We start from the raw sequence: 20,648 nt of genomic DNA on the forward strand, positions 1-20,648 counted from the left end.
AAGATTGCATTGTTGTTGTTGTTTTGAACATGTCAAAAATGATTTTGCGACAAAATCTTAATTACACAATAAGAAATGTGAGCATAACAATTGAGTTATGGATGTCTATATAAAAGTGTAATACTATTCACAGATAACTGTGGTACTAGTTGCCTTCGGTTCGTGCTGGACTACCTCAGCATGACTTACCCCGGCATCGGCAAGTACGTACTGATGATGGCGATCCAAGGACTTGTGTACTTATTGCTAGTCACAATGGCCGAGCTAAATTTCTTCTTCTGGGTTATGTACAAACTGAGAGGCAAAGCGGCTCATACAGCCCAAGTGGACTCCGAACGGGACAACGTCTTGGAGGAGGATGAAGACGTCGTGAATGAACGTAAAAGAATTAATGGCAATGAGATCGACACACTTCAAGGAAAAGATGCTCTTATTTTGAAGAACTTGTCCAAGTATTATGGGAATTTCCAAGCCGTGAAAGGAGTCAGTATTGGAGTACCTCGGCAGGAATGTTTTGGTCTGCTCGGACAAAATGGCGCCGGTAAAACGACGACTTTTAAAATGATGACAGGAGACGAGATAGTTACCGGGGGAAACGCTTATCTCGATAGATATGACGTGAAAAATCACATTAAAGAGGTATGTCTTATAACTATTAAAAAAGTTGAAATAAAGAATAAAATAAAAATTAAAAATAAGGGACGTATCTACGAATTGAAGCTTGTTTTTAGTCCTGCTTGACAAATGTAAACTTTGATTGCAGGTCCAACAGAGTTTGGGATACTGCCCACAGTTTGACGCTCTGATTGATCAAATGACTGGAGAAGAAGTCCTTTTTATGTTTGCACGTCTGCGCGGAGTTCAGGAACAATTTATTGGTCGAGTTGTGTCGGAACTGATTAAAGTTTTAATGTTACAGAAATACGCTGCTAGGCAATGTGGCACGTACAGGTTTGTTCAAATATTTATTATGAGAGAGAGAGAGAGAGAGAGAGAGAGAGAGAGAGACACGCACACACAGAGAGAGACGGAGAGAGATGAAGACAGAGAGATTGAAAGAGGTGGCAAAATGTATCATTTAAAGAAAGAATGTCGATGATTCAAGTAATATAATCATAGTATTATTATGACTTTAATTAGTATTGCTTTTAACAAGGCATTCTTAATATCCTGTTTTTGCTATTGCTAGCGGTGGAAATAAAAGAAAACTGAGCACAGCGATTTCTCTCATCGGAGATCCACCGTTTATATTCCTCGATGAACCTACAACAGGAATGGATCCTGGGGCTCGGCGCCAGTTGTGGAACGTTTTGTCACAAGTTCGAGAGAGTGGACGGACGCTTATTCTAACTTCTCACAGGTATGTCCAAACGGGTTAATTATCCGGTGTTTTGATGATTAAAAGACTTGAAAAGTTATGAAATACCTCGTATTGTGAAAAATATCATGAATTTCCACACTGTTTTGATTTTGAACTCAAAACATGATAAAGTGTCCTTTAAGCAATTCTAAGTGATTTTTTTTGTGTCTACCCATTGAGTAAGAGTAAAAAATTATTGTTTGTATATGCTAACGTATATTGAATGCATAAGCTTTGTATTTGCCCAGTTGAGGGTGTTTTATCACTTGATGAATTGTTTTCTCTTTTCAGTATGGAGGAGTGTGATGCTCTATGTACCCGTCTCGTCATAATGGTCAATGGACAATTTGTTTGTCTGGGAAGCCCTCAACACCTGAAGGACAAATTCGGCAATGGCTACACACTGATTGTCCGTCTGTCTGCCGAAAATGGCGATTCTGCAAACGTCAAGAATTTCATCACAGAGAAATTTCCGGATAGTCAGGTGTTTGATGATCATCAAGATTATCTGCACTTTCGGATTCCGAACACTTCCGTTTCGCTGTCCAGTGTTTTTGGTGCCATGGAGAAAGCGAGTGAGACCCTGGGAATAGAGGACTATTCCGTACATCAAACAACCTTAGAACAAGTTTTTCTGTCTTTTACAAACAAACAAGTTTCACCAGAAGAAAAGAAAAAGCGCAAAGGTTGCTGTGGACTGTGTACATGTTGCTCATTTTGCGCATGTGTGTGTTGCTGTGGTGGGGATTGAAGTCAGTTTGTGTGTAGTTTGACTGTAATCATGCATGTCTAACACAGGGACCTCTTTACAATGCGCTAATCTGTATTTGTTTAATCGGACTTTATCTGATTCTTGTTTAAAAGGCGGACATTCTTGATTTAGGGAAAGCGAATTTTACGAAGCGTTTGATAGGACACGTGCATACTGAACATATATTTGGAATTTCGTTCGTTTTCTTAAATGTTTCTCAAATTGTTTGTGTGATGAACTTTGTATTTTTTTTCTTCTCAAAAGCTTGATGCCTACAGTATTTCAAAATTCTGATCAAATCTGAGAATAAGTTTATTTAATGATTGACATTTATATAGAAATTGAATGAGGTGAACCATCCATCGAAATGCAACATTCCAAACTACAAGCAGTGGTATGGTTGATATCACATGGAAGGGCAACGTCACGTGGTGCTTGAATGTAGTTATTAAACAATTTCTTTACCGTTTTTTTTTCTATAACGAATTGTTCTTCTATGATTTGTTTCGATTTCTTTCTAGTACAGTAGAGCACTTACATTCAAAGACAGGAATACGCCCTTCTTTGGTAGGGCAAATTGAATTTGTATTTCCTTGTTCGTTTTGTCGTTTAATTCGTCTGAATGTTCTCACGCTTAAAAACGTTTTGTAAATGAAAAATGTATATATATATGTATATATATATATATATATATATATATATATATATATATATATATATATATATATATATATTGTGTACTACAGATTATATTTCATATTTTGTATAGTTTTTTCATGAAATGTTATGGAATGATCTCCAAGGAAAGAAGAAGTTAAAACATGAACGAGAGTCCCGAGGGTTTGTTTATTTTTAGGTTAACTATAGTTGTCGTTGTTAAATGTACATGTATGTACTAGAATGTTACAACAAGATCCATCGATGTTAACGATATATTATTGTTAAAAACCATTTCTTAAACAATGGAAGAATTGGATTCTTGAAATTACATGTCTTTCATTTGTTGTCTTTCCTGAACCAGATTTTTATGTATTAAGACGGCTCAATGGTCGTGATCATTTTTCGGCTTTATTTACCTCCTGAGGACAAAGAGCTCTGCGTAATGATATAGTGAGATGTTAAACTTTTAAAGCTAAATATTAGGATATTTTCTGCACTAAATTTTACTAAAGTCTTAATGGCAAACAATATCATATGTCAAAATTTAAGGCAGATCTAATGGTTAACTTGTTAACAACCTAATCACCTTTATCCACTCAGTTTTGAGAAATGTTGCTCTTTGTTATCTGATTGAATCTAGTGTTTGAACTAATGAAATACTTTGATTTTATTTGACATCCGTTGAATATTAATGAAGTTGTTACAGTAAAATTGTTGGATAATGCAATCGTATAACAGAAAAAAGACAGGTTCAATAAAAAATATTTTCTCTTCAAATGTTACTAGTATTAAAAACTGCGTAAGGGCATGCAGTGTATTTTGTTACATCAAATTGATATATCAAATTTGTAGAAATTTATGAGATGTTATTTTTGATAATCAAGTTAAAGAAAACCAAATTGTACTGTATTGGATACAAACTTTCATTATGTAACTATGTGTATTAATAAATGTTATGCTTGTATTACATGATGCATTTAACATTTATTTTCATGTTATTTGTTACGTGAAAGTGTTATATTAAATCGTAATAAAAATATTCAAACTTTTTCTAAATTCTTACTTTGTGCTAATAAAAAGAAAGAAAATAAGCTCTGAAAATATCAATATTGAAACATACAAGTTTTTTTTCTTTTTGTTCCAACGGTCGTTAATTACACTTTATTATAGTAATTGTTATATCACATGGTATATGTTTCTGTCAAAAAAAAATGCAAATAAAATTTATATTTGCTTCTATTATTAATAAAAATCCATGTATATCCGAAATACCAGACACAGACATTGGTTTCTGCATGTAAGTGTACGCTTACATGCAGTTAAAAAATAACCCAAGTATCTAAATTACGTGGAATACAGCCATTTTGGGGTTATTTTTTCTTCGTTTTCAAAAATAGGCATCGGTTTATCTACTTTCTCCTGTAGTATATTTTGCTAAATACGTGTTTTCCTGATTTCTTCTATCTTCATAAACAGTATTCGGACATTACTTGCTTGTCAACTGGAAAAATATCAGAAAAATGTAGATACATGCAATAACATACGGCAGTAAAGGTTTGTTTCTTTAATCTACCAATGTCTACCTGATATATCTAAATAGATCTAGAATGACTAAATTTAAAATAATAAACTTTTAGAAGATAACAAATGCTCAATTATAATTAGTATTTTTCTTTAAAACGATATGTTACTTTTTTTAATTAAAAAATTGATTGCAGTTGATACCAATAAGAGAGTAGGAGTTATACTTTGTAAGCGCCAGATACACAATAGAAAGTACTTGACTGGATATATTTAATAGAGAAAAACATCCATATTGATACTACCCGGACATCGTGTATAAAGCATTGGTATTAACGAGATAGACAGAACACGGTATTGACATTTCCTGGACAACTTACACAATGCTGACATTTACATGACAAATTATTGTTAATACATGTAACTACTTTGACTATACAAAATTGTTGACATTATTACCTGGACAAATTGTACAAATTAATGAAAATATCTGTACAGACAATACCTAGATAGAATATATAGAATATACAAGTTATCAACATCACTTACACAGAAAATCCACAACTTTACCCGGGCAAAACATAAAAAATCTATGTTTATATAGAGCAAATTACTCATTATATTATTTAGAAAACACAAACATTAGTTGACACTCTTAGACTAACAAAATATCAAATTTTGCTTGGCTTCCAGGGATTTCAGATTCAGTGAATACATTAATGCCGAGTCGAAGTTCAGTCGTTTTCTTCTTTTCACTATGCATCGGTGCATTAAAAGTCTTCCAATACCACTTCTCTATGCATTCCATGTTAAATAAAGTCTTTAAAATCCCCTTTTGGCTCACCGAGACGAAGTCGGGTGGAGCTTATGCTATACCTCCGGCGTCGGCGTCCGGACTTGGTTAAAGTTTGTGTTGCAGGTCCTGTATCTAAGTTATTACTTGTCCTATCTTCACCAAACTTGCATGTATGAAGCATCTGAACCTACTTATACACTTGAAAGACTTGGATGCTGAATCTGGGCCATGCATTTCAGATGCTGAAGGAGGTTAGGGTTTTTAGAGCAGGTGCCCTTTGATAACTACATGTATATGTTTGTTATCATTGGTCGTAACTTCAAACTTGCATGGCTGGTGGGTATTTTGATACTGATGCACTTGACAGATTTGAATGATAAATCTGAGTCATAGTTTTCGGATGCTAGATGGATGAGATTAAGGTTCAATCTTCACCAAATTTAGACAGATGATGCATCTTGTAATACTGATGCACTCCACAGGCGTGGATGCTGAATGAAAGCCATCGGTTTCGGATACTGGAAAAGGTTATGTTTTTTGGAACATGTCACATGCTGATATAAATAATAGTACTAATTTAAACTTGCATGGTTGATTGAACTTTATCAATGAATCACAGAGGGAGCTTCAGATGCAGAGAGTAATCTTGATTACTGGTATCCTAGATGCTTAGACAGGATTCAGATTTTGGAATAACTCAAATTGTGTTTGGCTCTAGGAGCTTGTTATAAAATAAAGTAAATTCTGTTCATACCTCGCCAGACTTAAAACAGTTAATATAACTATGGGCTTGAAAATAAAGGTAGCTTCAGATAAAGAATTTAATCTTAATTATCTTTATGCTGAAGCAGGTGTAAATTTTGTGACTAGTTGCATGCAGGTTTGAATGTTGAAAAAATACTAAATAAGGAGAATTTCAAGGTATCCTAACAAACGGTGCACTCTTTTGGCAGCCGCCCGTCTGTATATCAAATTGTCACTATTTCAATAACCGCATTTTTCATACAAAAAACACGGTGAAAAATTATGTGTTATCATCATTGACCAAAAGCTTACAATTCTTTCTTTTTTCATTTTATATCGTTGTTTCACATACTGTTAGCTGCAATACATGTATAGAGCAATATTACCAAGGGCTTGGACTTTGGGAAGTTTTGTCAAACATAACTGTGACGTAGGCCTATTCATTTTCGTTGTTGGCCAATAAGCAATGGCTCTTTGAAATAAACAAGATTTGTCTGGCTTTTGACTTAAACTATGCAATCAGTGCGTATTTGGCTTGAGTCCAGGGTCACTTTGAACTTGTTTTGACGCAAGAAATTGATACTAGTAGCTGCGTCCTATAGAAAGTCCAAGGTCTTGTATAATATATAGTTCTATCTACTGTTACAAAACCCCAAGAGTGAAACATAATTATATGATGTTAACGCATTTGTATATCTATTCTGCACATTATTTTATGTCTTTTTTTATTTCATCATTTTATGACTTTTCCAGTTATTGAGTATTGTTTTGACACTGTTTAATGGACAGGAGATACTACAAGCATTCAAGTGTGAGAACCTAGTAATTTGATTAATCTTGTCCTTTGTATATATACTAGTATACAATATAAAATGTTCAAACCACACCATAATCATGCTGTCATGTTACTTTTGGTTTTGCAGATAATTGATCATTTTTTGCTTCCCTCCGCTGGGACAGAAAATTTGTGCCATTTAGAAAAGCGGTGTTTTCTATTTCTGGTATCACAATAATGACCAAAGGTAGCATTTGAATGTCCATTGTACATCACTCATTCTTTGAAATATGGTATTAAGCATGATTTTTTTTCGGCAATGTTCGGGAAACAAACTATTTCCTTTGCCATTTTGGCTTTTACTTTAAGTTTTTACAAAGAGTGAATACCTCAGACACAGGCATTTGACGTTGTATACAAGAATTTTTTCCATATTTAAAAAAACAAGGTACACATCGCCGCCATCTTTGATTGTTTCTGTTACATCAGGTGGATTTTGCTTGAACTCGGCAGTAACATTGTTTTGCGATCCTCTCCGCCTGCCCATCGGCCCTTAAACATCTAAACTTACAGCTGATTTAATCAAAACAAGTTAACTTCAGAAACTAAAGGAAATTCATTTTTGTTTGTATAACAATCATTGTCATTCAAAATTTATCGAATTTTTTTTAATACTTTGGTAGATTTTTTTTTTAACAAAAAAAAATTGTGATAACGCTTTTTTGATCTTGATTTATTCAACTTGGTCAGCTCTTGGAATTACTGTGGTTTCATCAATATTCCTTGAATACCAATTTTCGTGGATTTCGTTATTGATCCACGAAATAAACTGTTCATTGAATTTCAATTTCTATAAATATTTTGTATTGATAGGGTCATTGGCCACGAATTTACGTATCCTTGAAACTGTGATTTTCATTATATCCACGAAAATTGAAACCCTTGAATATTAATGAAACCACAGTAGTGAAAGTCCAAGATTGGCTGCATTCTTTGCTTCTTCTGTCATTTTCATACCTTTCATTATTGTTTTTACAGCAACTTTTCATAGAGTGTTTGTTAAGTAAACATTATCATAGATAATAATGTAAACTCTCATACCAGTGATACCAATACAACACATAGTCAAAGTCAATTAACTCTTGGATGATCTTTATTGTGGGATTGAATTATAAAGTTTTGTTGATGAAGATCAAACATCGTTAATGATTCATCTTATAAACGATGAGTGCGTAAACTTATTTCCCAGTTGCACAAAATAATTTCAACATTAGCATAAACATACCATTTATAAAAAAAAAAACTAGTATGTAAATACCAACAACTTTCCCCGAAAATCCAGCCAACCAATAATGTGTGACGTACCAAGATTATTGTATAATATTTGTATAATATATAAGTGGATTGCATTTTTCTATATTAAACAAATCTGTTCACATTGACAAAAATGACAATCTTCATTACTTTTAAAATCACTGGGAAACTACACTCACTGATAATTGTCATATTTTCAATTTATACATAAAACATGCATAATAATATTCTGGTTTTTTTTTAACTATTTCGAATTCATACCCTGTCCCAAGATATTCTCGATTGACATTTTGCCTAATTATTCGATATTTATAAATTCCTCAGGGTTTATACGATGTTCATTCAAAAGAATGAAAAAAGTCCAAGATTTGTCGGTTGAAACGCCCTCTTTAGCTAATCAGGTTTTAAAACACGGCTAAAAATGTGATGTCTACGGGGATTTTGTATTGCAGCAAGCCCAAGTGATAACGTTTAAAAATTGTGCGAGGTATTCCGAGTGACTTCCAAATGGAGAAATGATATAAACATTCCCCATTATAAATCCCCGTAAGAAATCAGTTTTCGTTCCTGAGAAGTTGGAGTGAAAAAGTGATAATTTGTCAATGAAAATATCTTGGAAATTTTCCTTTTTATCGATTTCAATTGCACTTCTTTCACAGGTATGCATATTCTTATTAACATTGTCCAGATGTGCTGCATAAATATCTTGGGACAGACTTTCAGATTTATATATTTAAAATTCCATGGGTGTCAAAAAGAATGGGGTCTTTCTTTAAAAACTTTCTTTTTACTTTAAATTATTTCCTTATAAAGATCACTTGAATTTCCATCCTCTAAGTTTCTTAAATTTCAACACGTCCGGTATTATTTTTTGAATAGGATGCTTTAAATTAAAGATCAGCAGATGGTCAATGGTGAACTGAAACTCTATCGTTTAGTCTCTAAAACGAATGAAAGAAAAGAGTTATAGGCTTATCTATTAATAAACTTTATCCAGTTAAAAATCAGATGTCGAATGATGCTGGTTTTTAACGGGAAATATTATATCACCTTCTCAAAAGGTCTTATAGTAATCGCGGGGAACCACTTAACAAATCCGGGCGAGAGTTTTTCCAGTTTCCGGACGTGATGCTTAGCGTAAAAATAATAATAATACTATGATCTAAAACAGTAAGATTATACGCATTACAATTTCAAATGAGGCTCAATGAAATTTTAGTTTATTTTCCGGATATCATTATAAAGGCTTTTTCATATTGAAAGTTTTAATTCAAGCTCAATCATCTTTAATCCCAATTTATTCTCCCCTTGACGGGCCCCCTAGAAAGATACTGTTTCCTTTCCTTTTTCCCCCTTAATGGTTTTTCAATGGTCACAAACTAAATTTAGAATTCAAAATTTTGTAAACTTCATTATATATTTTGATTATAGTAAACAATGCCTATTAGTAAACAATCAGCATGGAGCAAAACAGTTTTTTGTCTATACGACAGCTGAACAGATCGCAGTCCACCATTGTGACTCAAAGGAATGAACCCGATGATTCCTTTGGTACAGGAAAATATTCAGACATGTGCACAAACTCGTCTCCTAAGCTAAGTATTTACCCAAAGAGAGTTCACCCTTGCGACTTTCATCGAAGTTTGGAAGAGAACACTGAATATTTGCCTAAAAAGAAACAGAGCTTCTTTCGATGCCATCGTCTGCTTTTGGTCCTTTTTATGATGACAATCCTAGGATCAAGTGTTGCGCTGACTTATCACTTTGTAGTCAAAGATACAGGTTCACATTCTGTCCACGAAAAGAAAGTAGACATGAATCCCTTAAGCCAACGCCAAACCGAAATAACTTTTAACTCAATCACAGAGACAGAGAAGAAAACTTCAGGATTTAGTAGCAAACCTGTAATAGAAATGAATTTTGATAAAGTGGGTTCTAACGACGAAAGTGACATTCTAAAATGGAAGCACGCAGAAAACGTAATAGGAATTACAGCTCAGCTGGAGTACGATCATGGATATCTTATTCTTCCGCAAGCTGGATTCTATGAAATACATGTAACACTGAGCATTGATGTTCAATACATTAATGTCAATGATTCCATTGGACTTTATATCTGCGTCTCTAAGTTTGAGAAAAAAAAGGAGGACAAATTTAGTCCCATCCGTTGCGTAAGAACACGCGTTCCATACTTCTGGGCTGGACAATTGAACATCTTCATTTCCAGAATGTATTTTCACCAAAATGAAAGATTAGTGACTACTATTTCTACAGACTACACGGATAAACAGTTAGTTAAAAAGATCATCAGATCTGATGCATCGGAAAGTCATTTACATATGTTTAATTTGTAATTTATTCATATTTTGTGTGAGATATGACATATTCTTACAGAAAACGGGTACGTTGTTTTCATTATTATGCAAATACAATTTTAAGTTTTTCTTGACATTCCAAACATGTATGGATTTACATTCCACTGTGTTGTGTGAAACATTAATTAGATTTATATGTTGTAGACCCTGCAAAACAATCACTTGTATTTTTATGGTGAATTATATAACTGCTATGTTTTTATTATAAAAAGATGTGTTCATTTTGAATTGTTAGTTTGACTTGGTGAATTCTATATCATATTGTTATCCACCTGTTTTTTAACACTACTATCATATATCTTTAGATTTTAAGATTTGGATTAACTTTGCTAAAAGTTTATTTTTCCAATGCAACGTCAGCCTTTGTGTGATATTTTAAATACAGGTGTTTATTATATTTTTGTAATGTATGACTTTGAGTTATATTTTTCAATTTTCTTGTGATTAAATCTATGTACGGCTTTTGCTACGTATACCCTATTAATACTTTACATCATATATGTTTTATCATTGGAAATTTACAGGGCTATTCATTTCCGACAACCATGTGATAGGTTTTATTTTTCTTTCATAACATGAATTATTATATGATTTTTTAATTTTTTGTTTAAATCAATAAATCTTTATATTTTCAGTTTGATTCTGTTTAAAATGTATTTTTTTTGCTATCCTTCTCTATTACGTTTACAATACAAGGCTTAATGGAACATATGAGAACTGAATTGAAATCTTTACTAAAAAATTAATATTGAAAGGAATAAACACTAGTATTCAGAAAAGACTACTTTAAAGAAGGGAGAAAGGTTCTCTCTATATTTATATGACTTCATAAGAAACCTTGAAACCCAAGAACTATTAGAGTTTTAATTGCTGACAAGAATTTTGAGATTTATAATCAAGAAAATGTTCTATATCTTAAGCCAACGTCCGTTTCATGCAGAAAAATGTTCTATATCTAATTAAGTAATATCCCGACATGAGAGGCAGATGATAAAAATAAAAAGACGGAAAATCTCGTTCTAAAACCAAGATAACTTCCGATTTGAAAAGATTAAATTTTCCATTTAAGAGGGTTGATATATCGTGTTCACGATCTTGGTGTTTTCGTTTTTAGAAGTGAAATTCCTTGAAAACAATTTTATTCCTCCCCCTGAACGTTTATTTGAATCAAGATTTATCTGGTAGCACACGATTAACGTGTACATGCATGTGAGTTCTAATACCCATGAACCTATTTAAGCAGAATGTTCATCTTTTTATTAGTCAATTATAATGTGTACTATTTGACAAAAATTCCTTTACGTATAATTGCATAGAAATCATACACTGACTTTTCCTTATTGGATCTCATAAGATCTATATTTAAAGAGAAGAACGGCTTTCGAAGGTTTTTCCGTGGATAAAAGTTAAAAATCATTGTTTGTATATGCTAACGTATATTGAATGCATAAGCTATGTATTTGCCCAGTTGGGGGTGCTTTATCACTTGATGAATTGTTTTCTCTTTTCAGTATGGAGGAGTGTGATGCTCTCTGTACCCGTCTTGTCATAATGGTCAATGGACAATTTGTTTGTCCCGGAAGCCCTCAACACCTGAAGGACAAATTCGGCAATGGCTACACTCTGACTGTCCGTCTGTCCGCCGAAAATGGTGATTCTGCGATTGTCAAGAATTTCATCACAGAGAAATTTCCGGATAGTCAGGTGTTTGATGATCATCAAGATTATCTGCACTTTCGGATTCCGAACACTTCCGTTTCGCTGTCCAGTGTTTTCGGTGCCATGGAGAAGGCGAGTGAGACCCTGGGAATAGAGGACTATTCCGTGCATCAAACAACCTTAGAACAAGTGTTTCTGTCTTTTACAAACAATCAAGTTTCACCAGAAGAAAAGAAAAAGCGCAAAGGTTGCTGTGGAAGGTGCAAATGTTACTCGTTTTGCACATGTGCGTGTTGCTGTGGTGTTGATTGAATTCAGTTTGTGTGTAGTTGGACTGTAATCATGCATGTCTAACAGGGACCTCTTTACAATGCGCTAATCTGTTTTTGTTTTATTCGGATTTTATCTGATTCTTGTTTAAAAGGCGAAAACCCTGGATTTAGGGAAAGCGAATTTCACGAAGTGTTTGAATGTGCACGCATACTGAACATATATTTGGAATTTCGTTCGTTTTCCTAAATGTTTCTAAAATTGTTTGTGTGATAAACTTTGCATTTTTTCCTTCTCGAAAGCTTAATACCTACAGTATTTCAATATTCTGATCAAATCTGGGAATAAGTGTATTTAATGATTGGCATTTATAGAGAAATTAAATAAGGTAAACCATCTATCGAAATGCAACATTCCAAACTACAAGCAGTGGTATGGTTGATATCACATGGAAGGGCAACGTCACGTGGTGCTTGAATGTAGTTATTATACAATTTCTTTACCTTTTTTTTCCTATAACGAATTGTTCTACTATGATTTGTTTCAATTTCTTTCTAGTACAGTAGAGCACTTACATTCAAAGACAGGAATACGCCCTGTTCCTGGTAGGGCAAATTGAATTTGTATTTCCTTGTTCGTTTTGTCGTATAATTCGTCTGAATGTTATTACGCTGAAAAAAGTTTTATAAGTGAGAAATGCCGGACCATATATATATTTGGTGTACTACAGATTATATTTCATATTTTGTATAGTTTTTTTTTTTGAAATGTTATGGAATGATCTTCAAGGAAAGAACAAGTTAAAACATGAACGAGAGTCCCGAGGGTTTGTTTATTTTTAGATTTTAACTAGTTGTCGTTGTTAAATGTGCATGTATGTGCTAGAAAGTTAGAAGAAGATCCAGCGATGTTAACGATATATTATTGTTTAAAACCATTTCTTAAACAATGGAAGAATTGGATTCTTCAAATTACATGTCTTTCATTTGTTGTCTTTCTTGAACAAATTTTTATGTATTAAGACGGCTCAATGGTCGTGATAATTTATTTACCTCCTGAGGACAAAGAGCTCTAGCTGCGCAATGATACAGTGAAATGCTCAAATTTAAAGCTAAAGTATTTGAATTTTTTTTCTTCACTAAATTTTACTAAAGTCTTAATGGCAAACAATATCAGATGTCAAAATTTAAGGCAGATCTAATGGTTAACCTGTTAACCACCCAATCACCTTTATCCAGCCAGTTTTGAAAAATGTTGCTCGTTGTTTATCTAATTGAATCTAGTGTTTGAACTAAATACTTTGATCTTATTTGACATCCGTTGAATATTAATGAAGTTGTTACAGTAAAGCTGTTAGATAATCCAATTGTATAACAGAAAAAAGACAAGTTCAATGGGAAACTTTCTCTTCAAATGTTACTAGTATTAACAAGAGGCCCATGGGCCATATCGCTCACCTGAGAAACATGAGGTATGATAAAATCAGCTTAATGGAGTCATAATTCAAACTATCTGGATAATGTACAATTAAACATAATACATACTTTGTATCTACACTACCTGAGGATGCTTTCACACAAGTTTCAGCTTTCCTGGCTGATTAGTTTCTGAGAAGAAGATTTTTAAAGATTTACTCTATATATTCCTATGTAAAACTTTGATCCCCCATTTTGGCCGTACCCTACACCCGGGGCCCATGATTTTCACAGCTATGAATCTACACTACCTGAGGATGCTTCCACACAAGTTTCAGCTTTCCTAGCTGATTAGTTTCTGAGAAGAAGATTTTTAAAGATTTACTCAATATATTCCTATGTAAAACTTCAATGCCCCATTGTGGCCAACCCTACCCCCAGGGGTCATGATTTTCACAACTTAGAATCTACACTACCTGAGGATACTTCCACACAAGTGTCAGCTTTCTTGGCTGATTAGTTTCTGAGAAGAAGATTTTTAAAGATATACTCTATATATTCCTATGTAAAATTTTCGACCCCCCATTGTGGCCCCACCCTACCCCAAGGGGTCATGATTTTCACAACTTTATATTAACACTACCTGAGGATGCTTCCACGCAGGTATCAGATTCCTGTTTAGTTAGTTTCTGAGAAGAAGATTTTTAAAGATTTACTCCATATATTCTTATGTAAAATTTCGATCCCCCATTGTGGCCCACCCTACTCACGGGGTCATGATTTTCACAACTTTGTATCTACACTACCTGAGGTTGCTTTCACACAAGTTTCAGCTTTCCTGGCTGATCAGTTTAAGAGAAGAAGATTTTTAAAGAGTTACTCTATATATTCATATGTTAAACTTTGACCCCCAATTGTGGCCCTACCCTACCCCATGGGGTCATGATTTTCACAACTTTGAATCTACACTACCTGAGGATGCTTCCACACAAGTTACAGCTTTCCTGGCTGATTAGTTTCTGAGGAGAAGATTTTTAAAGATTTATCTATATATTGCTATATTAAACTTCGATCCCTCATTGTGGCCCCACCCTACCCTTGGGGGTCTTGATTTTCACAACTTTGAATCTACACTAACTGAGGATGCTTCCACACAAGTTTCAGCTTTCCTGGTCATATGGTTCATGAGAATAAGACTTTTAAAGATTTACTCCATATATTCTTATGTAAAATTTCGATCCCCCATTGTGGCCCACCCTACTCGCGGGGTCATGATTTTCACAACTTTGTATCTACACTACCTGAGGTTGCTTTCACACAAGTTTCAGCTTTCCTGGCTGATCAGTTTATGAGAAAAAGATTTTTAAAGATTTACTCTATATATTCATATGTTAAACTTTGACCCCCCCCCCATTGTGGTCCCACCCTACCCCCAGGGGTCATGATTTTCACAACTTTGAATTTACACTACATTAGAATGCTTCTACACAAGTTTCAGCTTTCCTGGCTGATTAGTTTCTGAGAAGAAGATTTTTAAAGATTTACTCTATATATTCCTATGTTAAAATTCGACACCCCATTGTGGCCCCACCCTACCCCCGGGGGCCATGATTTTCACAACTTTGAATCTACACTACCTGAGCATGCTTTCACACAAGTGTCAGCTTTCCTGGCTGATTAGTTTCTGAGAAGAAGATTTTTAAAGATTTACTCTATATATTCCTATTTAAAACTTCAATGCCCCATTGTGGCCCCATCCTACCCCTGGGGATCATGATTTTCACAATTTTGAATTTACACTACCTGAGAATGCTTTCACACAAGTTTCAGCTTTCCTAGCTGATTAGTTTCTGAGAAGAAGATTTTTAAAGATTTACTCTATATATTCATATGTTAAGCTTCGACCCCTCATTAGGGCCCCACCCTACCCCTGGGGGTCATGATTTTCACAACTATGAATCTACCGTACCTGAGGATGCTTCCACACAAATTTCAGCTTTCCTGGCTGATTAGTTTCTGAGAAGATTTTTAAAGATTTATTTATATATTGCTATGTTAAACTTCAATGCCCCATTGTGGCCCCATCCTACCACTGGGGATCATGATTTTCACAATTTTGAATTAACACTACCTGAGAATGCTTTCACACAAGTTTCAGCTTTCCTGGTCTTATGGTTCATGAGAAGAAGATTTTTGAAAATTTCTCGAAAATTTTCATAAATTCCGAATTATCTCCCTTTGAAAAAGGGCGTGGTCCTTAATTTTTACAACTTTGATTTCCCTTAGGCTAAGGATGCTTTGCGGCAAGTTTGGTTGAAATTGGCCCAGTGGTTTTTGAGAAGATGTTGAAAATGTGAAAAGTTTACAGACAGACAGACAGACAGACAGACAGACGGACGACAGACAAATGTGATCAGAATAGCTCACTTGAGCTTTCAGCTGAGGTGAGCTAAAAACTGTGTAAGGGCATGCAGTGTATTTTGTTACATCAAATTAATATATATCAAATATATAGAAATTTATAAGAATATGATGTTATTTTTAGATAATCAAGTTAACGGAAACCAAATTGTATGATATTAGATACAATTTTTATTATGTAACTATGTAAATTAACAAATGTAATGCTTGCATTGCATGATGCATTTAACATTTATTTTCATGTTATTTGTTATGTGAAAATGTTTTATTGGATCGTAATAAAAATATTCAAACTTGTCTAAATTCCTTACTTTGTGCTAATGAAAGGAAATTAAATAAGTCTTGAAAATATCAATATTGAAACATCTAAGTTTGTTTTCTTTTTATTGTGCCAGCGGTCGTTAATTACACTTTATAGCAGTAATTACTTGTTATATCACATGACATATGTTTCTGTCAAAAATTGTAAATATCATTTATAATTGCTTTTATTATTTATAGAAATACAAGTATATCCAAAAATACCAGACACAGACATTTGTTTCTGCATGAAAATGTACGCTTACATGCAGTTAAATAAAAACCCAAGTATCTAAATTATGTGGACTACAGCCCTTTTTGGGATTACATTATCTTCCTTTTCAAAAATAAACGTCGGACAATTGTTTATCTACTTTTTCTCTTGTATATTTTGCTAAATACGAGGGTCAATCAGAAAATACGAAGACAATGTGGCTGTCTATCATATATTTTTCATGAAAGTCATACTTAACAGATTAATCTGTGCACCAACGCTTATGTTATTGATTTGCGAAGTTTTAGTTCATTTGATGACACGGTATTTTTGTTACCCCTTTTTAAAAACAACATGTTTTGTCCCCACGGCGCACGGTAATGTTCAAAACATGACGTCAAGATTAAACACGCACAGTTTATAGATATGCCCCGTCCTTATATCACGGTTAGTCTCTTGTGACTTTCTCCTTACAATTTAAAATGGCACTGAACCACTTAATAGCTTATTTGCACACATTTGTTCCAGAATCAGAAGTTAGTTCTTCAAAGTTTTTATTTTCTAACCATGTATCTCTTAGTTTACAGTAAGGATAACCCTGAACGTCGATTGACGTTACTTATTTTTTGACCAAATATTTACAGATATTCTACTCTCTTTCGGACTATTTTATATTCAAAATACACTTACCACCACCCCCACAAAATTTATTACACTTAAACACAAACTTGCAAATAATTGTTGACTTTTTTTTGCACCATTGAGCATTTTCACAGCGTTTGTCGGCTTTTTCCTGGGTTAATTCCGTTTTGTTTCTACCTCTCGTTGCGCCGTGACGTCCGGCGACGTCGATATTTTTAGTCAATTCTACAGAGGACTATCTGTCTTTAGTAACTAATATCTGTTCGACAAAACAATATATCCCGCCATTATTTGGAACATAGAATACCAAGACAAAACTTCATTTGAGGTTTCAATATTATTTGGTTTTAAGCCCAATTTATAGAGATATTACTTTCAACATTATATGGTTAATTGTTGACATACCACAAATTTTGATCGTGCGCCGTGACCTCATTTTTGCAGGAATAGATTCTAAATAATTCTTAGAAATAAAGGAATTTCTTTACTTTTTTTCTTGCAAATTGTTTGAAACTATTGCTAAATTATGTCTACCAAATTTAGTAATGATATGACGTTAAGTAACATAGCTATGACAAAAGTCTTCGTATTTTTTTGATTGACCCTCGTACGTGTTTCCCGATTTCTTCTATCTTCATTAACAGTATTCGAACATTGCTTGTCGACTGGAAAAATATCAGAACAATATAGATACATGTCTTAACATAAGACAGTAAAGGTTTCTTTCTCTTATCTTCCAATGTCTACCTGATGTATCTAAATAGATCTAGAATGACTTAGTTTAAAGTAATAAACTTTTAGAAGATAACAAATGCTCAATTATAATTAGTGTTTTTCTTGAAAACGATATGTTACTTTTTTTAATGAAAAAATTGATTGCAGTTGATACCAATAAGAGAGTAGGAGTTATAAGAGCCAGATACACAATAGAAAGTACTTGACTGGATATACTTAATAGAGAAAAGCATCCAAATTGATACTACCCGGACATGGTGTACAAAGCATTGGTATTAACAAAATAGACAGTACATGGTATTGACATTTCCTGGACAACTTACACAATGCTGACATTTACATGACAAAATACTATTACATGTAACTACTTAGACTATACAAATTGTTAACATTATTACCTAGACAAATTGTACAAATTATTGAAAATATCTGTACAGACAATACCTAGATAGAATATATAGAATATACAAGTTATCAACATCACTTACACAGAAAATCCACAACTTTACCCGGGCAAAACATAAAAAATCTATGTTTATATACAGCAAATTACTCATTAGATTATTTAGAAAACACAAATATTAGTTAACACTCTTAGACTAACAAAATACCAAATTTTGCTTGGCTTCCAGGGATTTCAGATTCAGTGAATACATTAATGCCGAGTCGAAGTTCAGCCGTTTTCTTCTTTTCACTGTGCATCGGTGCATTAAAAGTCTTCCAATACCACTTTTCTATGCATTCCATGTTAAATAAAGTCTTTAAAATCCCCTTTTGGCTCACCGAGACGAAGTCGGGTGGAGCTTATGCTATACTTCCGGCGTCGGCGTCCGGACTTGGTTAAAGTTTGTGTTGCAGGTCCTGTATCTAAGTTATTACTTGTCCTATCTTCACCAAACTTGCATGTATGAAGCATCTGAACCTACTTATACACTTGAAAGACTTGGATGCTGAATCTGGGCCATGCATTTCAGATGCTGAAGGAGGTTAGGGTTTTTAGAGCAGGTGTCCTTTGATAACTACATGTATATGTTTGTTATTATTGGTCGTAACTTCAAACTTGCATGGCTGGTGGGTCTTTTGATACTGATGCACTTGACAGATTTGAATGATAAATCTGAGTCATAGGTTTCGGATGCTGGATGGATGAGGTTAAGGTTCAATCTTCACTGAATTTAGACAGATGATACATCTTGTAATACTGATGCACTCCACAGGCGTGGATGCTGAACCTTAGCCATCGGTTTCGGATACTGGAAAAGGTTAAGTTTTTTGGAACATGTCACATGCTGATATAAATAATAGTACTAGTTCAAACTTACATGGTTGATTTAACTATATAAATGAATCACAGAGGGAGCTTTAGATACAGAGAGTAATCTTGATTTCTGGTATCTTAGATGCTTAGACAGGAATCAGATTTTGGAATAACTCAAATTGTGTTTGGCTCTAGGAGCTTGTTATGAAATGAAGTAAATTCTGTTCATACCTAGCCAGACTTAAAACAGTTAATATGACTATGGGCGATGACTATGGGCGTGAAAATAAAGGTAGCTTCAGATAAAGAATTTGATCTTGATTATCTTTATGCTGAAGCAGGTGTAAATTTTGTGACTAGTTGCATGCAGGTTTGAATGTTGAAACAATGCTAAATAAGGAGAACTTCAAGGTATCCTAACAAACGGTGCTCCCGTTTGGCAACCGCCCGCCTGTATATTATATTGTCACTATTTCAATATCCGTATTCTTCATACAAAAAACACGATGAAAAATTATGTGTTATCATCATTGACCAAAAGCTTACAATTCTTTCTTTTTTCATTCTATATCGTTGTTTCACATACCGTTAGCTGCAATATAGAGCCATATTACCAAGGGCTTGGACTTTGGGTAGTTTTGTCAAACATAGCTGTGACTTAGACCTGTCTATTTCGTTGTTGGCCAATCAGCAATGGCTCTTGGAAAAAAACAAGATCTGTCTGGCTTTTGAGCTTAAACTACGCAATCAGTGCATATTTGGCTTGAGTCCAGCGTCACTTTGAACTTGTTTTGACGCAAGAAAAATTAATACTAGTAGCTGCGTCCTACAGAAAGTCCAAGATCTTGTATAAAATGGTTTTATCTACTGTTACAAAACCCCAAGAGTGAAACATAATTAGATGATGTAAACGCATTTGTATATACATATATCTATTCTGCACATCATTTTATGTCTTTTTTTATTTCATCATTTTATGACTTTTCCAGTTGTTGAGTATTGTTTTGACACTGTTTTAATGGACAGGAGATAATACAAGCATTTAAGTGTGAGAACGTAGTCATTTGATTAATCTTTTCCTTTGTATATATCATACTAGTATACAATATAAAATGTTCAAACCACACCATAATCATTCAGTCATGTTACTTTTGGTTTTGCAGATAATTGTTCATTTTTTGCTTCCCTCCGCTGGGACAGAAAATTTGTGCCATTTAGAAAGCGGTGTTTTCTATTTCTGGTATCACAATAATGACCAAAGGTAGCATTTGAATGTCCATTGTACATCACTCATTCTTTGAAATATGGTATTAAGCATGATTTTTTTCGGCAATGTTCGGGAAACAAACTATTTCCTTTGCCATTTTGGCTTTTACTTTAAGTTTTGACAAAGAGTGAATAACTCAGACACAGGCATTTGACGTTGTATACAAGAATT

At 33.8% G+C, this 20,648-nt stretch overlaps 1 protein-coding gene across 4 annotated transcripts in view; it reads left to right on the forward strand.

The window, feature by feature from the left end:
* The window catches only part of LOC128159447 (phospholipid-transporting ATPase ABCA3-like), a 34,738-nt gene extending 22,456 nt beyond the window's left edge, over nt 1-12,282 (forward strand). For 3 of the 4 annotated variants that reach the window (XM_052822550.1, XM_052822549.1, XM_052822551.1), the window contains 4 exons: nt 134-639; nt 764-951; nt 1,190-1,360; nt 1,652-2,789. In XM_052822550.1, coding sequence (XP_052678510.1) covers nt 134-639; nt 764-951; nt 1,190-1,360; nt 1,652-2,111 — 1,325 coding nt within the window. In that variant the 3' untranslated portion in view covers nt 2,112-2,789. Of the gene's footprint in view, nt 1-133; nt 640-763; nt 952-1,189; nt 1,361-1,651; nt 2,790-11,807 lie in introns of those variants that run through there. The other variant, XM_052822552.1, reaches the window with a different exon arrangement.
* Nucleotides 12,283-20,648: the final 8,366 nt, after the last annotated feature.

Source organism: Crassostrea angulata, chromosome 8 (genome assembly GCF_025612915.1).
Source record: "Crassostrea angulata isolate pt1a10 chromosome 8, ASM2561291v2, whole genome shotgun sequence".
NCBI classification, from domain to species: domain Eukaryota; kingdom Metazoa; phylum Mollusca; class Bivalvia; order Ostreida; family Ostreidae; genus Magallana; species Magallana angulata.